The 20,098-nt window shown below is 38.3% G+C and overlaps 1 protein-coding gene and 1 non-coding gene across 2 annotated transcripts; one reads left to right on the top strand and one right to left on the bottom strand.

Annotated features, from left to right (window-relative positions):
- Window positions 1-7,109: 7,109 nt before the first annotated feature.
- Window positions 7,110-19,843, bottom strand: LOC134670759 (cytochrome P450 6B2-like). Its single transcript, XM_063528574.1, has 3 exons — window positions 17,859-19,843; window positions 10,480-10,733; window positions 7,110-9,247 (listed from the first exon to the last, which is right to left on the bottom strand). Exons 1-3 carry the CDS (start codon window positions 18,962-18,964, stop codon window positions 9,069-9,071), a joined length of 1,539 nt encoding a protein of 512 aa, XP_063384644.1. The 5' UTR covers window positions 18,965-19,843; the 3' UTR covers window positions 7,110-9,068.
- Trnaa-agc (transfer RNA alanine (anticodon AGC)) lies at window positions 7,998-8,069 on the top strand. The gene has a single exon. It is a non-coding gene; the product is annotated as a tRNA-Ala (tRNA).
- Window positions 19,844-20,098: the final 255 nt, after the last annotated feature.

Genomic DNA, 20,098 nt, shown 5'->3' with positions numbered 1-20,098 from the left:
TTTGACATCAACCGCTACGCTACTCTATACCTACTTACCACCATAGACTAGGAATCCTCTAGACGGAGTTTAGAGAAATTATTTCATGCAACCGATGATATGATGCCAAAAATGCGGGGGTGCGCGGGACGAGGTGAGCGAAGTCCCGTGCCGTGATTGGTCCGTTCAAAGACACGGACGTCACACATACATTTTCGACTCGAACATGGAGTAAAATTACCGTAAGCGTGGTAGAGGGGGTAGCGCAACTATGCTATGTCTGGAGGATGTTTTGTCTGTGCTTACCACACATTATGCATGATAACGAAGTTGCATCTAATCTAATTGCATTTGCATCTGGGCTAGCGGGCATGCTCACTTATTTTATTGAGGTAACCAATTTCGAACGTAGGATAATTTTGTAAATGGGTAATTAATCTGTGTAATGTTTCTCCTCGAGCCTAAATATTTATTGGCCAAGCGTTAATGTAGGTCTCCCTTTCATTTTGGGCAAAAATACTTTCGTCACACCAACACAAGGAAAAATAAATACTAAACTTACTGTTTTATGAAACAAAATCAAAGCAAATCGATTCAAAATGAATATTATTAAATATTTATCATTTAAAATTATCATCATCATCATCATAATCAAGCCAATTCTGCCAGGCAACATAAGGAAACAACTCAAAATTTGCATTTGATTACTTTGCTCCACATTTGGATAAAATGCAACATTTGTCATCAGTTTTTAACCTTTTAACCGCCAGCAATTTTTGATCGAGCGTGCTCGTACTGCTCGTGTCGCCGCCGACAGTAAGAGTGACATTCCATTTCCAACTGCAGCTGCAATACTGTTCATTTTACTATGGAAACGCGTCGCTGTCATTGTCAATTTCCATAGTAAAATGAACAGTATTGCAGCTGCAGTTGGAAATGGAATGTTCACTTTAATTGTACCACGCAGAGTAAGGTTGGCATAGTTACGGGAGTTATAAATGTGTTGTAAAAACCAAATCAGATCTCGGGCGACCACAGAGCAGGCTCCTTCTTTGCCCAGCGTTTAAGTCTGGCGGTGCAAAGGGGCAACGCCGCCAGCATCCTTGGCACCATTCCAGAGGCAGGAGACTTTGGTGAGGTTTTTTATATTTAATTCGTGGTTTAGTTTAGTTTTAGTATAAGTTAGTCAGTAAGCTAGATTAGTTAGTAGTTTTATGTTAATATTGTAGTGAAAATTATAATTTATTAGTTATTTTGATTATTATTGTGAGATAAATGAATAAATGTAACAAAAAAAAAAAATGTTTTTGTTTATATATGCGTATTTCACTAGAATAATCAGATCTTTGTCTTATTTATTTATTTAGACTGTGGCGAAATGAGCTGGATATCTAATGTCTTATATATCAGACTCTGGCGGTTAAAGGGTTAAACAATCAAGAGAGTGTTTATCAGCTGGTGTGGTGAAAAAACTATTGTGGATTGCAGGCACGGCACTACAATGTACTGTGTTAACCCTTTCACCTCAGAACTGAAAGCCATTGCGAGCCACTCGAACCAGTAATAGCCTGTCGTTCCGGTCCGACTGAACTGGTTGAATAGTTTTATTTTACGGTAAGGAAAGTCTAAATGATTTTTCCACGTGGATTCCTTGGATAGGTATCTTTCAAAATTATATTTACTTATAAAAGAAGTCTACTAGTATGTAATATTATATTAAGATACACGTGTATTGTACAACATTATATAGTAAGTACATGCAGCCCTTTAAATTTTTGACATAGGCAAAGCCGTAGGGCGGTAAAGTATCACCATATGTACAATCTACTGTAAATTATCTTTCATAGCTGGTTATAAATAACATTAACCTTTTCGACGCCGTGTCAAACACAAAAGCTGTCACGCGGGCGCCACGTCACCGAAGTGTCAAAACTGAAATTGAACTTTGTGCATGTGCTCTTTATGATGTTGCTCTGTGGTCTGTGACCGATTAATCAGTCTTTAGCGTTGAACCTGCGGTGCGGATATATCGGTCATTGGCGTCCAAAAGGTTAAGCGTAAATGAAAGGTAAAACTAAAAACGAAAATAAAAAAAACCTAATTCCGAGCTTCTAATCACGAACGAAACCCCCTCAGCGCCTGTCAAATCAATTACCCGGTCATGTTTATCATTTTTCCCAAAATAAAAAGACAAATTAGATTTTTGAGACGCGTGACTGGCGTCGGCGCAAATTGGCCATTAACACGCCTCTCCGAGTTCCCGACGTGTTTACTTTTAACAAGCGAAATATTACACTTTCGACCTTGTGATAGAGACGAAAAGTTATCTTAACTTTTAAATGACTTCATTTTCATCGTTTAACTAACAATCAAACGGGATAATTATACCTTTTACTCTGAAACTCTAGTAACTTTTCAGATTTAGTCATATTTTCTTTTAGGTTTACCTAATTTTATTTTAATTATTTAAAATAAGTTAAATGCTGGGCGGGCTTGCCCAGGTGGAAATGGCGGGACGACCTCGATGCCTTCTTTAACAACTGGCCGGAGGCAGCACTAAATAAAAAATCGTGGAAATCAAGTACCTGAGGATATTTGTGAATATGCGCACTGGTCATATAATAGTTTAAAAGGCCTAGTCCGTCGCTGCCATACTCACTGAAATAAAATAAAATCATGAGTCGTAGTGTAATTCGAAAATCCGATAAAATACACACACACACACGCATACACGTTACTCACACACACTTAAAAAATATGTATTTAAATGAAATTGAATGTTATTATAAAATATTACAGATCTTTAATTGTATTCACAATTATTAATTGATCTAAACTTGTAAATATTAATTGTAAATTGTATAATATAAATTAAATAAAGTACCTACAGTTTGTTGGTTTGTACCCTATTTTCCAATAGAAGAGCGGTGTCTCCCGACAACAGTAGGTATCTCTTTTCTTAATGGGTACTTAAGTACGGTACGGTCTTTCAAATACCAGCCATTTATGTTTTGTGTATCATGTGTTAAAACCAAATAAACTATTTTAAATTTTGTATTCTTTCATTTCAAGCTTAAGAATTTTAGACAACACTCTAGGGTTCGTTCAGCAGCTCAGGTACCAAATAAATGGTAATGTCAACGAAGGATGTCTAGTTTCTCACTAAAAGCACTTACTTAGTGCCTATCAGGCCGCAAGCACTTACGAGTAGTGCTACTTGACTGGAAAATGACAGCGGGAGAGTACAGTAGTTACGGGAGAGTTAAGTATACGTACCTACTTACCATGTACCTACACTTTTGTATCGTAATCTAGTATGTTACTAACCTAGTAGTATAATATTTAGGTGCATAATAAATAGATCTTTGACGTCAGTTCAGTCATCCGCACCCAAATGGTGCAGTCACCTGCTATATTGAACACTAGCAACCCTCCCCAGCTTCGCACGGGTTAACAAATTATAAACGTAAACCTTCCTGAAGAATCACACTATACATAGGTGAAAACCACATGAAAATATGTTCAGAAGTTTTTGAGTTTATGTAAAATATTGTACAATATACGTGCGAATAGGTAATTCGCAACTCGTGTCGATATTAAACACTCCCTTCGGTCGTATTTTAATTTATCACCACTCATTGCGAATTTCCTACTTTTCACACTTGTATCGTAAATAACTTTTATAAAATGAGTGACCGATTGAATTGTAAAATAAATTAGCTGTATTTGCACAAAATCCTTTTTTAAGCTTAAAATCTCCATTTGTCCCAAATTCCTCAGGGTTCAAGTATTTTAAACATAAATTATAAACATCTAGTTTACAAAGAATGCCCCCAAAAGACCCAAACAGAGCCCCAGAGTTATTATAACAAATTTAGCAGAATTTTGTTTCGGCATTTTCGTGATTAGGTACGAGGAAGCACAAATTGAATTAAAAATCCTTTGAACTGTTCCAAAAACAATCCCTTTTACCTGTGAACCGTGTTGTTTTTGCGATGAAATAAAGATGGGAAATTGTATCGGAGTGGAAACCACCGCTTGTCTTGCATATAATTTTTGGTACTTACTTATTAGAATCATAATATCTAATTAAAAATACGGAAATGTTAAATGTCTTAAATCAGTAAATTAAGACCGAGCCCGACTAAGTTACATTATCAACACACACATGTATTTTTAGGGTTCCGTAGCCAATTGACCAAGAACGGAACCCTTATAGATTTCGTCATGTCTGTCTGTCTGTCTGTCCGTCCGTATGTCACAGCCACTTATACTATAGCCAACTATACTGTTGAAACTTGGTAAGTAGATGTATTCTGTGAACCGCATTAAGATTTTTACACAAAAATAGAAAAAAAACGATAAATTTTGGGGGTCCCCCATACTTAGAACTGAAACTTTAAATATTTTTTTTCATCAAACCCATACGTGTGGGGTATCTATGGATAGGTCTTCAAAAATGATATTGAGGTTTCTAATATAATTTTCTTCTAAACTGAATAGTTTGCGCGAGAGACACTTCCAAAGTGGTAAAATTTGTGTCCCTCCCCCCTGTAACTTCTAAAATACGAGAATGATAAAACTAAATAAAATATATGATATACATTACCATGCAAACTTCCACCGAAGATTGGTTTGAACGAGATCTAGTAAGTAGTTTTTTTTTAACCGTCATCAATAGTAAACCGCAATTTTATTACGTTACTTGTTGCTACGGAACCCTTCATGGGCGAGTCCGACTCGCACTTGGCTGCTTTTTTTTTACTTTTGTCAATTATTTAAACCTTAATTTACGAAAATGCCTGTTAATTTATTTATATATTTTAAACTATAATGCACATCAAAATACATATGACGGATTTAATGCGAGCTTAATGTTTGATAAACAAAATAATTAAGCAATATGTGTTTAATATTTTTTATTGTGATCTAACTGATGGATGAAATATTATTATGGTATTATACCTAGTATTTTTTTACCCAGTAAACTACCCAATTTTATCAAACGATATATGCATTTAAAAAGTTGTTTGTGTTTATTTATATTTGATTAATGTTTATCTAGCAATACATATTTACACACCCAGATCGCTCTACGCCCACAAATGTAATGAATATCCACACAATTGATATTATTTGCTTTAAAAACAGTTCAATTTCGTTTCGGTTTGTCGGAGATTTTGTGTAGGCGAGCGTAATAAAGTAATAATGAAATACTTTTGCTAATAAAATGGATTTTATTGGTATTTTCTCGTTATATTTACTCGTGGTAGGTATACAACGGAGGCGTGCCTGATTATTTTTATAATTAAAGGTTAAAGTTTGTATAGAATTTTTATAATACCTACCTTTTGTACTGATCGGGACACCATCGGTAAATAAAAACAATGAAAACTTGTACAGTTTATTGCATACCCAATATATGTACACATGGAAAAATCACAGGATATTTAAAAACAAAAGTATTCATACATGATGGTTTACAAAAGTTGTGCGAACGATACATTTGTTACTTACATCTAGGAACTGTGAAAAATTATAAACAAAAGACGCGCGCTGGCAGCGGCATCCGTACCAGCCCGGCTGCCAGCACGCGTGCACCATACGAGTATAAAGGTTGGTAGTTCCGTCCTTCAGTCTCCTACACCTTTGTTTATCACAAAATAACTTATAATTTTTCACCACACCAGCTTGGAAAGGCTTACTTTGCACTTCAAAAACTGATAACAAAGTTGCATTTTATTCACATGTGATGCGAGGCAAAGTAATCAAATGCAAATTTTGAGTTGTTTTCTTATATTTGCTGGTAGAATTGACTTTTAAATGATGATTTTGGATGATAAATATTTCATAACATACATTTGGATTTGATTTTGTTTGATATTTTACATTTAATATTTGCTTCAGGTTGGTGTGGCAAAAAATTTTGTGTTTGACTTGAGAGCAAAACCCCTTGTAAAACAAATAACTATTACACTAATGTAAATATAATTAACACATTATGCAACTTTTGAGCGGTACTGCGGGCCTGATATTTTTAAAGGAATTATAAAAATCATAATATGTCAACATTTTTATGATATTTTCGGCTGTTTAAAAGATGTCCCTGCCTGTCATCAAACAATTAGAAACATCGCCAAAATATAGAGATGTTTACCTATTTCATCAATGTCCAAAGAAATTATGCAATTGAAGCGCTCTGACATTGCTGCTTTTAAGACATCGCCAAGGCTACAGGAAACTTGATGCCATCGTGAAAGGCTCTTTTTGTAATTCTATGCCGCTCTGCCTTTGCTTTCAGACGAGTTCTGTTGACTTATTTGCAGCTGAACAAAATTACAGACCGGTATACGATAGCTATAGGACTACACACAGATAGCCTAATATAGGCACATCACTACACCTTATAAAATAAAGTCCCCCGCCGAGTGTGGGCTATAAACCGCGAAAATCGAAGTTCGAGAATTGCGGGAAATTTTCTCTGTCATTCTAATTACGCCTTCGTTGGAGTAAAAGAGAAAGATCCCCGCAATTTGCGAATTTCGGTTTTCGCGGTAGCCGCTCTGTATGTTCGCGGATTAGGGATTCTTGAGGAAGGTTTAGGTACTGTATAATTTGTTAGGGCTGATTTAGACGGCGCGCGAACTCGCATGCGATTGTAGTTACATTGCGGACTGTGGGTTACGTCCAAAGCAAACCGACCGATCAAAAACCGCAATGTAAAAGGACCCACTGGACGGACGGTATCGGCCTGTCAGTTGTTCGGAACTGTCAAATTTTGTTCTAACTGACAGGCCGATACCGTCCGGCAGACTGTTAATCAGTGGGCCCCTTAATGAAACTCGCATGCGAGTTCTCGCATCGTCTAAATCGGCCCTAAAGGGGCCCACTGATTAACAGTCCGCCGGACGGTATCGGCCTGTCAGTTGTTCGTAACTGTCAAAATTTTGTTCTAACTGACAGGCCGATACCGCCCGGCAGACTGTTAATCAGTGGGCCCCTTAATGAAACTCGCATGCGAGTTCTCGCATCGTCTAAATCGGCCCTAAAGGGTTTGCCCGTACGAAGCCGGGGCGAGTCGCAAGTTATAAATATTATTAAAAAAACATTAATGGAAAGTAAAAAACAACTTGTTAAAAATATGTAAATTATAATTATTATTCTAGGTATATTACAAAGAGTACACAGAGGGTACACAGATACAAAGTAAATCGACTAAATTTGTAAATTTTACTCATAGTAGGTACAATCAATCTCTGCTTAGCCTTAAGGTGGTAGAGAATGCCTTATGGTATTAAGGCCGCCTTTTGTACTTTAAGGTTTTTCTTTTGTGCAAATATATTAAATAAATCGTTAAACTTTATACTAACTAAGGTTATCTGAAAAAGATCGTTTTTAGCCATAAGACCGCTTATTGTTGTATATTACCTACCTAGTTATATTTGCTTTTTAATGTCTTTGTTAGTAGCATTTTACTTATTGGTACAATAAAGAATATTATATTTATGGGTCACTAGATTTCCATAATTAGTTAAATTAGTTAATATTTACCGATTTTCCGTGTTCATAGAATCCTAAACAAATGTAGGTAATGATGTCTCGAATAAGGACGTTACGCGCTGACGTATTTATAGAATTGAGAGCGCGATGAGAAAGGAACCGCTGTGTTGACATAATATATGGTGTTTCGAGCTGATCACTACCACTGGATGGAGCATTTAAGCACGCCTTCCATTTGCTAAACTACCCGCAAAACAAACTGACAACTGAGGCAATAAACGGTGAGCGTAGGGATGGCAGCATGTCGATACTTACAGATACAGGATTTAAGTCGCTAAATTATGTAATTGCTTTTTATTAGTCTCATAGTTTAAGCTGTCCTCAGTTTTTAACTAATTGCATGATTAATTAGTGTATTAGTGTATGTAAACAAATTAAAGTACGGTTACTGTAGATGTCGGTAGAGCCTCCCAAAGCCTCATATTTGATGGAAATATTCGCTGTAGTAGGTAGGTACGGTCTTGGTAGCTTAGATGGCAGGCACTGGACTAGCGATCCAGTGGTCGTGGGTTCAAGTCCCATCCAAGACAGTGAATTTTTCCACTTTTCATTTGTTTCTAAGCTTAATTATATGCTAATTATTAATTATAGGTACTTCATGGCGCGCAGGATCTAGTTACAGGTATTCTGCGGCATCACGTCTGCCAAATTCCCCCCAAGATAGCTTCATATTTGTTGACACGGCCCCTTTCATTACCACTCACTGTAATAGAGTGGAAGAATTAATTATACTTATTACTTAAGTACGTTATGTTATTATTGGAGTCAATTAAGATACAGTCTGCGCCGAAGCCAGAAATGCTGCAATACTTAGATTGTTTATAAACAAACATCTACCAAATTGTTTATACGACAACGGTTTCACTCACTTGAATTTTTACTCGAGCCTGAGGAAGGACCCCCGACGGGCCCGAAACATGTCGCCAATAGCGACTAAAAATTCAAGTGAGTGAAACCGTTGTCGTATAAACAATTTAAAATATGTCTCACGAAAATTTAATATCGATTATTGCAAACATCTACCAATTATATTTTAGGTGTTAGTTAAGAGCCCATCAACGTGCACACTGCTAAATAATCGTGATTATTTAAATTTACGAAGATATTTAAAAAAAAAGTGCCACTATCGTATTCATGCGTCCAAAGTTAAAACGGCCGTTTTTGTTTTGATTTCATAGATCGACGAATCCAGAAACATAAAAACAAGTTTGATATATTCAAAAGGTAATTAAATACAAAATACAGTACGTAGCGGCCCCCTTTTTGAAATATCTTTCGTTAAATTTAAATAATAACGATTATTTAACAGTGGCGCTAGTGTGCACGTTGATGGGCTCTTAAAATAGATTAGACATTTGTGCTTTTTAGAAAAAGTTTACAATATGTAGGTACTTTATAGTTATACAAATTGTACTAAGCTCCTATATAAGTAATGATAAGGCATGTTACTTCGCATTTATTTAACATGACACGTGAGTCAACCATTTTTATTTACTGACAGCCTAGCAATTAAGTATGGGTTTTTTAAATCACACGTTCTTCTTCCTAGGGACCAGCATAAGCGGCATGCCGCCGAGCACGCTTTGCACAAGGAACACGTATGGATCGAGGGGTGGGTGACGCACGGTGCTCTTTCCTGCTGCCACGGAGAACTCGCTGAGCAGCGCCGCCAGGCCGGCCAGAGACTGCATGATTCCGAGACGCTCGCCTGCGAATCACAAAAAAACCAGGTATTCAATTAGAGGTACAATTAGACCAACTTTTTTAAACTACTAGGGTAGTTTAAAAAAGAACCTCTTTATTAACGAACTTTTTAGGGTTCCGTACCCAAAGGGTAAAACGGGACCCTATTACAAAGAGTCCGCTGTCCGTCCGCCCATCCGTCCGTCCGTCCATCTGTCACGATCCGTGATAGCTAGACAGTTGAAATTTTCACAGATGATGTATTTCTGTTGCCGCTATAACAACAAATACTAAAAAGTACGGAACCCTCGGTGAGCGAGTCCGACTCGCACTTGACCGGTTTTTTTTATGGCTTTCCCTTGTGTGGCAGAAGTGATTTTGCTAATGACGACGTATTAATTAATACGTATAGTGTGTAGCTTTCAAATAGAGCTCGACGGCTAATCCTATTGTCTATTGTCAAGTAAAACCGCTCGTGCCACGTGCCACAACCACCTGCATAAAAATACGTACTTCGGTTACTGAGTGCCGGCGAGTCGAACGCTACAGAACCAGTCTAAAATGTGTCATCGAGATGCGTAACAAAGGCGCGTTATCGGAGAGCGCAACTACACTGTTTTTTTGAGCGTTGGACTAACCCACGCTCAGGTGCCAAATAGAATAATTAAGACCCTTTTTTGCGGGTAAGTAGCACGTGCGGTTTTACTTAACAATAGACAATACTACACACTATACCACGCACGATAAGATTAACAATCGGTGAATAATTAAAGAATTTATTACTGAACCTAGAACATTCAAATTGAAATTTTGACAGCTAACAGATTGACGTCATCGTGGTCAACTTGAACAATTTGAAGAACTCCAGGGCAAAAGGGGTATTTGCGTGGGATTGGTACACTGGTCTTATCCCTTTGCGTGGGATTGAGTTTTTAAGTCGCATACTCGTACGCTACTAGAACTATTTCCATTATCTCGCTGTAAGTACATGTGATTCATCGAATAATTGTACCTACAAAAGTGATAAATGTATATTATTACCCGAAAAAACATTGTATTTTAGTAAATGTATTAATCATAATGACCTTGAATACCTTGATGTATTTGTCATCAAGATAAAGGCGGTATGCGAATTGGTAGTCGAAGTTAATACTAATATTTTTGCTCTTATCAATAAGGGTTAATGCACCTTTAATATTTTAACTATAAACAGTCATAAGAAATGCATAAGCAGTGCACTTTGTACTAAACACTCACCTATGCATTTCCTTGGTCCATCTCCGTACGGCAAATATATATTTTTATTGATTTTACCCATATTATCCGGGTGAAATCTGTCCGGACGAAATTGTTCAGGGTCCTCCCAGTACAGAGGATCCTTGTGAAAGGATTTGACCGGAACCACCACCTTGACTCCAGGATCCAGCTTAATGTGCGTGCCCGGGATGATATAAGGTTTTTGACATTTGCGCATTAAGAAACCAGCTGCCGGAAAAACGCGGAGCGTTTCGCTAAAACAGATTGGTACACATGAAAATTTAGTAAAATTGAGTTACTTACACCGAGTAAAAAAAAGCTAATATACTACATATTTGTTACGAGTACGCTAAATCGTGTTACAGATGTAGTACATAATTGTTCTCCATCCTATTTTCTCGGAAACGTTCGTATTTGTCATGCTACTTCCGTCAGTCTCAGTACTTTTTGTACTGAGACAAACGAAATAACATAAAACGTTCGTGCGTTTCCGTGAAAATACGATGGCAAACAAATATGCACTACCTGTACCTGAGAAACTTTGTTAGTGAATAATATTATAAAAAATCAGCGGCCTTACTAACCAAGTAAGCAGTGTGTATGTTTCTATGAAGCACATTAAACTCCTAATATTAATATTTTACTTTTATATTCATATTATAAATGACCTAGCCTAAGAAGAAAGATAAATAAAGTGAATATTAATACCTAATATTAATATTAAATTTAATACCTACATACATACTTACTGTACACACTTATATATTACTTACATACCTATTATATATTAATGTTTGTACCGGTCGATGAGAGGTGTGGGAGAATTAAAAATGCAGCGTTCATGCAGATAGGTAGTGCAAGACTATTTATTGAAGTAAACAAGTATGCTTGATGATTTTTAGGACCCGTAACGCCATCTATTCGAAGTAATGAGTTTTAATACATAAGATTGATAAGTTCAATGGTTCACATGCAAAATTAGGACTTGAAAATTATTGTGATTACATAGTAGATGGCGTAAACATCAAACCGTATATTAATTAACTTGAACATACTCCCCCGGAAAGGACGGAGTCCTTTACACAAGGCAAAACACATAATTTAGTAATAGATCTTTGTAAAACACCAGAAATTGTCCGTATATCGTAAGTCCGAGTTAAGCCATCAGGGCCTGGATGTTTTCCTATAATACGACCCATCGGCCAGCTTCCAGGCGGGAGTCGTTGGTCTTTGACCAGTACCAAGTCGCCTATGTCAAGATCTTTGGTTACGCGGTTCCACTTAGGACGTTGCTGAAGACGGGTTAAAAACTCCTTCTGCCACTGTCTCCAGAAATCTTGCAACATCTTTTGCGTTAGTTGCCATCTAGATAGTTGGTGAATCTTAAAGTCTGTATAGTCCTCATCAGGGATACTAACAATCTGTTCAGTGGTCAAAAAATGACCTGGGGTTAACGACTGTAAGGAGTCTGGATCATCATTGAGAGGATATAAAGGCCGAGAGTTCAGACAACCTTCAATCTGGGCAAGTAGCGTCGTCATTTCTTCAAAGGTGAGGGTTGAATTTCCTATGACTCTTTTCATATGATATTTGATAGACTTCACGCCGGCCTCCCATATACCACCAAAGTTTGGAGCTGCAGGAGGAATATACTTCCATTTAATCCTCATATTGTCCAACTGCGCTGCAAACTCGTCTGGGATTCTTGCTTGACCTTGGCGCCACATGGCTATCAAGTCTTTCTTGGCTCCTATGAAATTTGTGCCATGGTCGCTCCACATCTCTGCGCATCGTCCTCGTCTAGCTACGAATCGTCTTAAAGCTGCTAGAAATGCATCTGTGCTTAAACTACTCACAAGTTCGATGTGGAATGCTCTGGTCACCATGCAGACAAAGAGAGATATGTACGCCTTGGTGGATTTTGCCCCACGGCCTTTGCTCATACGCACGTTTATAGGTCCCGCAAAATCTACTCCGCTCATCAAAAAAGGCTTTGCGGGCTTTACTCTTATAGCAGGTAGATCTCCCATGAGCTGACTGCCGGTTTCTCCTCTCTGACGGATACACACGATGCAGTTGCGTACATATTTCTTTATTCTATTAGTCATGTTGATTAGCCAGTATTTGGATCGAAGATACATCACCATCAATTGCGGACCGCCATGAAGAGTGCTGCTGTGTGCTTCTGCTAGAAGAAGAGGTAACAGAGCATTGTCCTTCGTGATTATAATGGGGTGCTTCTGTTGGGTTTCTAAATCAGCATGGCGTAGTCGGCCGCCTACTCTCAACACACCCTTTGGATCTAAAAAGGGGGCGAGTGACAACAATCGACTTTTTCTTTTCAGCTGTCTCTTACTCTTTATATCATCAATTTCTTCTTGAAATTCGATTTCCTGGAATCGTCTTAAGCAAATAGTAAGTGCTTCATCTCTCTCTTCAGTCGTCAGGTTAGTTGGTAAGTGATCTTTATTTTCTCTCTTTCTTTTCAGGTGCAGCATCCATCTACGACAGTATGCGATTATTCTCACCAGTTTCCCGAGCGACGAGTATTTAGCGATCAAGGTAAGTATTAATTCCTCTTCATTTTCTTTAGTGGTAGTAACTAATGTTTTTATAACTTTTTTGCATTCTAAATCTGTTTCAGGTACTTCGGTTCCCGGCAGTTCTATGGCTGGCTCCTTGAGAAACGCCGGTCCATTCCACCAGAGTGTATTTGTCAAGAGCTTGTTTGGCATAACTCCTCGTGAGGCTGGGTCTGCTGGATTGTGTTTAGTATTGACATAATACCACCCGTTTATCTCATTCATTTTCTTAATTTCAGTAACTCGATTTTTTACAAAAGGAGTCCATCGACCTGGGTCGCCTTTTATCCATGACAGTACAACTTGTGAATCAGACCAGGCAAATACTTGATGTTTGTCAACTTTTAATATGCTTACAACATGTTTCAGAAGTCTACCCAGCAGAACAGCAGCGCACATCTCCAATCTTGGCATGGATATTTGCTTCAAAGGCGCTGTTTTCGTTTTAGCCGTGAGTAGCGATACTTGTACTTGCCCGTCTGTGTCGATAATTCGGACGTATATTACTGCTGCGTAAGCGCTCATCGAGGCGTCCGCGAATCCATGAATCTCCATCGAGCTTCTGTCTGCATTGGTATGTATCCAGCGATTTATCTTTACTTCTGTCAATGCAGGAATCTCTTTTCTAAACTTCAACCACTCTTCCTTCACGTCATCTGCGAGTTCTTCATCCCAACCAACACCTAACTGCCATAATTTTTGCATGATTGTTTTAGCGATGACTACCGCAGGCGCTAGCCAACCCATCGGATCAAATAATGAAGCTATATCTGCTAAAACATTCCTCTTCGTGACAGGTTGTTCAGGTAAGTCTTTCAAATTATTCGTTATTTGTAATTTATCTTCTTTAGTGTTCCAAATTATACCCAAAGTCTTAATACTGTCTCTTCCATCTACTTCTCTTTGGGCCTTTGGTGATCGTTTTACAGGTTCAATCTCTTGCATGAATTCTTCACTATTTGAACTCCACTTTTGAAGTTCAAACCCACCCCTTTTGAGAATTGCTGTGATTTCTTTCTGATTTCTTTTAGCTTCATCTTCTGTTTCATGCCCCGACAAAACGTCGTCCATGTAGAAATCCTCTAGTATTATACGCTGTGCTTCAGGATACTCTTGACCCTCATCTATCGCAACTTGACGTAAGGTTTTGATAGCCAAGTAGGGAGCGCAAGAGGTCCCGAAGGTAACGGTAAGTAGCTTGTAGTCTTCTATCGGTTTTTGAGCATCACTTCTCCAAACAATTCTTTGATAATTTGTATCTGTGTCATTAATTTCAATCTGCCGATACATTTTAATGCTATCTGCGACATATGCGATTTTGTGCGTTCTCCATCTCAGCAGTATATCGCGTAAATCTTCCTGCAGAATAGGACCTACGAGCAATGCATCGTTTAAGGTGACCCCATTAGTTCCAGCACATGACGCATGAAATACGACTCTAACTCTTGTGGTTTGTTTGTCGTCTCTTACAACAGCATGATGTGGTAGGTACACGCAATTCTCGGCTCTTTCTTCATCATCTACTTTCTTCATGTGTTGCAGATCTATGTACTCTTGTAAGACGTCGTTGTAATCTTGTTTCAATTTTGGATTTTTATCTAATCTTCTTTCTAGCGACATCCATCTCTTCACTGCTATCTCTCGTGAGTCACGTGGTAGCACAGGTGGTTCTTCTCTAAATGGCAACCTGACCACGTAACGACCATCTTCTTTTCTTTTGTGTGTCTTCTCATAAATGTCTTCTGCCTTCTTTTCGTCTGAGGTTAGTGTATTACTTTCTTCTTCTATGGTTTCTAACTCCCAGAACTTCTTCAGCATGTTGTTAAGATCAACATTAAGATGCATGCTGACGATGTTTTTTGTGGCAGTGTGCTCTGTCCTCACATTTCCGCAAACTATCCACCCCAGGTGACTATCTTGTGCTATAGGTGTTCCTGAGGGGCCCTTGATCACTCCAGGTTTAATAACTTCGCTCCAAACTTCGACTCCTAAAAGCAAGTCGATATGACCTGGAGTGTGACATGTTGGATCTGCGAGGCACAACTTCTCTACATGTTTCCAGTTTTCCATCTTGACTTCATTCTCCGGCATAATGTCGGTGATGTGACGCACAACGTAAGTAGTTGCCTTCATCTTCATCTTAAGCTCGATTCTTGATGAGAACTCTATTTCTGTTACATACTTGAGCGTAGTCTTCATTTTCTCAACTCCCGTGACATGCCCACTGACTGAGGTACGTCGTAAACGAAGCTTTTGTGCGGCGGCCTCAGTTATAAAAGACTCCTGTGAGCATGGGTCCAACAGCGCTCTCATCAAGTGTTTTTCTCCGTTCTCCGCGTATACTTGCACTAATGCAGTTGGCATCAGTCGCGCGTGACTCCCCGTAGTGAGGTGAGATATAATATTCTTTTTATTTTTATCTTCTTTTTCTTCCTTTGTATCTTCTTTTTCCTCTAAAAGCTGCGCTGATGCCTCCGGAACCGGCGCAGAGGTCTGAGACTGCGGGCTCCCCGTGCTGTGTAGCAGAGAGTGGTGTTTTCTCCCACATCGGCGGCAAGAAGATCGATGTTTGCAGAACTTGACTGAATGCCCCGGTACTAGGCAATTAAAACAAAGCCGCCAGCCTTGCACATATTCCACTCTCTGATCTGCTGCCAATTTCGTAAACTCCTTACAAGTGTATAATAGGTGGTCTTGGTTACAAAAAATGCATTTCTGTTCGCTTTTATTTACATGAAAACTTCTTTTGTTGACAGGTGCACTCGGCGACGGAGCTTGTATCATTTCCAAAACACGAAATCTGTTTTCCAGGAACTTGTTTAACATGTTTAGTGTTGGTAATTCACTAATCTCTAGGGACCCGAGCTCGAGTTCCCATTCTTTGTGTGATTCGGAGTCTAATTTATTCACAATTAAATGAATTACCAGTGTATCCCATGTATCAACTTGTATATCTTGATTTTTCAATTTATTCATACATTCACTTGTGGTGTCTAACAACTCTCGTAACCCTTTCGATGTTCCCGTACCTAATTTTCGTTGATTCACTAATCGTGCCAAAATAGTGTTTACAATAATTCGTTTGTTGTTGTATCTTTTTAATAAAATATTCCATGCCATGTCGTAATTACTCTCGCTGACAGGTATGTGCTTAAGTAATTGTTCCGCCTCACCTGATAAACTACTTTTTAAATAATGCATTTTTTGCACTTTATTGAGTGTGGTTTTATTGTGTATTAGCGATGTGTACATATCGTGAAACGAAGTCCATTCGTGATAACTGCCCGAGTACTGTGGAATATTAATTTTCGGCAACCGGACTTCATCACTCACACTAGTGGCAGTTGGAGGGTTATGTGAACTCGATGTACTTTCTCCGCTTCGTGAATTTAACTTCAATAACAAGTCCATCATATTTGACCGTATTTCGATGTATTGTTCTTCGACTTCCATAAAATAATCTTTTGTGAAATATTCATACTGTCCGCGATCTTGTTTAGGTACCAATTTTAACATTTCCATATGATTGTTGTGAAACTGATTCCAATATTCGGTCAATATTTCCATCCGTAACTGTACATAACCACTAGTTAATCTTTGTTTCGGCGATTTCTTATAATTTGAAATAGTTTTCGTCAACAACGCGTACACGTTTTCTTGTTCCTTTATATAGTCCTCCATAATGAAGATATACACACACCAACGTTTGTATACACTTATCAAGTCTATTTATCACTTATTATACAGTTTTTTCACTTTAATTTCTTCTTAAATCCATTTAAATTTGTAAAAACGTAAACAACATTTGAGGTTAATTTCGATGTCACACTAATATAGTTCTTATATCCGTTCGGTAAGGACCACTTTTGTACCGGTCGATGAGAGGTGTGGGAGAATTAAAAATGCAGCGTTCATGCAGATAGGTAGTGCAAGACTATTTATTGAAGTAAACAAGTATGCTTGATGATTTTTAGGACCCGTAACGCCATCTATTCGAAGTAATGAGTTTTAATACATAAGATTGATAAGTTCAATGGTTCACATGCAAAATTAGGACTTGAAAATTATTGTGATTACATAGTAGATGGCGTAAACATCAAACCGTATATTAATTAACTTGAACAATGTTAATATTAATACCTACTTAACAGACATGAAATTCTTTAAAGTTTAACTAACAATATTCCTACAGGCCTACTATTATGGTTAAGCTTATAGCGTCAGCATCGAAATAAAAATAAGTAAACTTCACTTTATAACACACATGATATCTTTAGGATTTCAATCAAAAATATTATGTGTGAGTTAAATAATCTAAATATACAGTGTGGAAAGATAAGTCGGGCCCTGGAGGGAAACTACCTTAAATCCTTAAGCTGGCTCATTTTACTTAAAGGAGACATTCCTTTATTTTTAAAAAGAAACAATACTGCATTCAAAGATTTTCTAAAACTCGCTTGCCTCGCCCGGGACTCGAACCGACTAAAAAATCCAAAAAATAAAAACCTGCAATTTTATTGTACTAGTCGATACAGTTAATGTTAATGATAATATTTCTCCAAGAAACATTAGGTCTTACACTCGTCTGTCGTACAAAATATCTATAAAATGTAATATTTAGTACTCAAGATTTTTTTATACAAGCAAAATTGAAGAAAAAAAGAAAAAATCTTTGAATGCAGTTTTGTTTCTTTTTAAAAATAAAGGAATGTCTCCTTTAAGTAAAATGAGCCAGCTTAAGGATTTAAGGTAGTTTCCCTCCAGGGCCCGACTTATCTTTCCACCCTGTATATTCACCTGTAACACATAGCCAGATACTTCATTTCCTTGATAGCGTCATAACACAATTTGTTTTCATATCGCGCGAGCACCTCATCAATTTCCTCTTGACACTTCTTCTGGTATTCAGGATGATAGGCTAACTCGTGTAGCATATAGCTGGACGAATTCGATGACGTCTCAAACCCGGCGCTAAAGAAGACGAATACTTGCGCAGCCATCAGCTCCTCAGTCAATTCTAGCTCCTCAAGACATGGACTTTCACTGAGATTTGTCTCGTATGAAGAATATTCCGCCCCTTTTGCTTTCGCTTCAAGAAGTAAATCAATGAAATCGTTTCTGCCCGATGGCTTATGCTCCCTCTGAGCCATTATACTTTTTATAAGTTCAAACATATTTTTCTCTATAAACTCGGAGAAGTAATGTAAACTCTTAAATAAAGCGGGCATCATTATTTTACAAAACATCACAATGGCATCACGTGTGGTCGTATGGAATATGCGATGTCCAACACGTCTAAACATCGAGTTTTCGTCGTTAAGAGCTTCTGTGTCGAGACCGAACCCGCAAGCTCCAATAAAGTCAGTGGTATAACGTGCCATGAGTTCTAGTACGTCTACTTCTGTACCTCTCGACGCAGCCTCGGCCGCAATTTGCTGTAATTTTTCGGTTCTAGAAATAATCAGAGGATACATGGCTTTTAATTTTGCAGATGAAAACGCGTGTGTCATCTTCTGCCGCAGAAACCTCCACAAATTTCCGTCGCAAGCAAATAGGTTATTCATTAACGGTTCTGGTACACCATGTAGGGGAAAAACTGATCTGGAGTAGAAATAGTTAAAATCTGTTGCTAAAAATCGCTTAACTAATTCTGGGTCTCTCAGGATGATAAGCGGAGTGGTCGCATAGTAATATCCAACGTATCTTTCCTGCGGGTATTTCCAGTACATCTCGTCAAAGATCTCAAAGTGACTGGTTTGAAAAAAGAGCTGTCGCTTGGCCGTGCCAAGATACGGAATGGGCGGGTCGTGCTTAATTCCTCGATTAGACCAATAACTGAAGGACCGGGTTCCATAGCAGTACACTAGGATCAATAGAACTACCACTGCTATAATGAGTACCATATTTACATTTTACATATAAATAATCTAAATAATATAAATAATGTAAATACATATAAATAATTAAATAAAGACTGACTACTTTAGCCGGCGGTGGCGTATTAGAAACTGGACGAGAATCTATAGTTTAATTTAAAAGAAACTTTTGAATGATAGTAATCTACTAAACATAAACAATGGTTGTACTTTATTATCTGACTTTTAATTATGGGACTTAATAATACAATGCGACAATAAATAGTCAATTTGATAAGCACTATTATAATTTAACTTTTCTATGTCTCATACTTTTATAACTAACACGGAACTTAATCGCGTAAAGCTTACGTTTATTTATGGCCTGACGTTTCGAACGTGACGTTACGTTCATGGTCACAGGCAGAGTCTGCCTTAGTTATATAATAATTTGGCCAAGTCCGAGATAGCTCGAGGCATTTAGTGTTCCGTACGGCTACCATCAGTTTGGCATTGACAGAAACGATATCGTGAACGTAATTTACTTCCTATAGGTATATCTCTTTTGCACTAATATGTCAGTACGAGCGAGATGCATAGAAAGTAAATTACGTTCACGCCCACGGTAGCGTTTATGTCAAGGCCAAACTGATGGTAGCCGTACCGCTCGCATCGTTACATTTTACAGAGGTTGTTTGCCTGTTTTTAGGATACCGTATTCAACTACACACACAGAACAATAGTACAAATTGTCTAAGTGCGAAGGTCGAAGGCCGAGCTTTAGCAAAATGTCATCGCTTTAGCACAGAGCAATAGTACAAGTGTCTTAATGTGAAGGCCAAAGGCCGACCTCCGCCTAGCCCGAAGGCCCGAAGCGTCCAGGATGTCAGTGCTTTAACACAGAACAATAGTACAAGTGTCTAAATGCGAAAGCCGAAGGCCGAGCTCCGCGTAGGGCCGAAGGCCCGAAGCGTCCAGGATGTTAGTACTTAAACACAGAACAATAGTATAAGTATCTAAATGCGAAGGCCGAAGGCCGAGATCCGCGTAGGGCCGAAGGCCCGAAGCGTCCAGGCTGTCAGTTCTGTTTTTAACCACTGACATCTTGCAGGCTTCGGGCCTTCGGCCCTACGCGGAGCTCGGCCTCCGGCCTTCGCATTTAGACACTTGTATTAATTACCT

Source organism: Cydia fagiglandana, chromosome 14 (assembly GCF_963556715.1).
Source record: "Cydia fagiglandana chromosome 14, ilCydFagi1.1, whole genome shotgun sequence".
Taxonomy (NCBI): domain Eukaryota; kingdom Metazoa; phylum Arthropoda; class Insecta; order Lepidoptera; family Tortricidae; genus Cydia; species Cydia fagiglandana.
Note: the sequence above shows the minus strand (reverse complement) of the source record. Positions and strands in the feature narration are given on the sequence as shown.

Bases quoted from the DNA above. Each gene is read 5' to 3' on its own strand.
- LOC134670759 (XM_063528574.1), bottom strand. From the start codon at position 18,964: ATGGTACTCATTATAGCAGTGGTAGTTCTATTGATCCTAGTGTACTGC. The intron at 10,734-17,858 runs GTGAATATACAG...AATCTGTTTTAG, and splicing joins TATCTGGCTATGTGTTACAG to CGAAACGCTCCGCGTTTTTC. The intron at 9,248-10,479 runs GTGAGTGTTTAG...TGTGATTCGCAG, and splicing joins TGGACCAAGGAAATGCATAG to GCGAGCGTCTCGGAATCATG.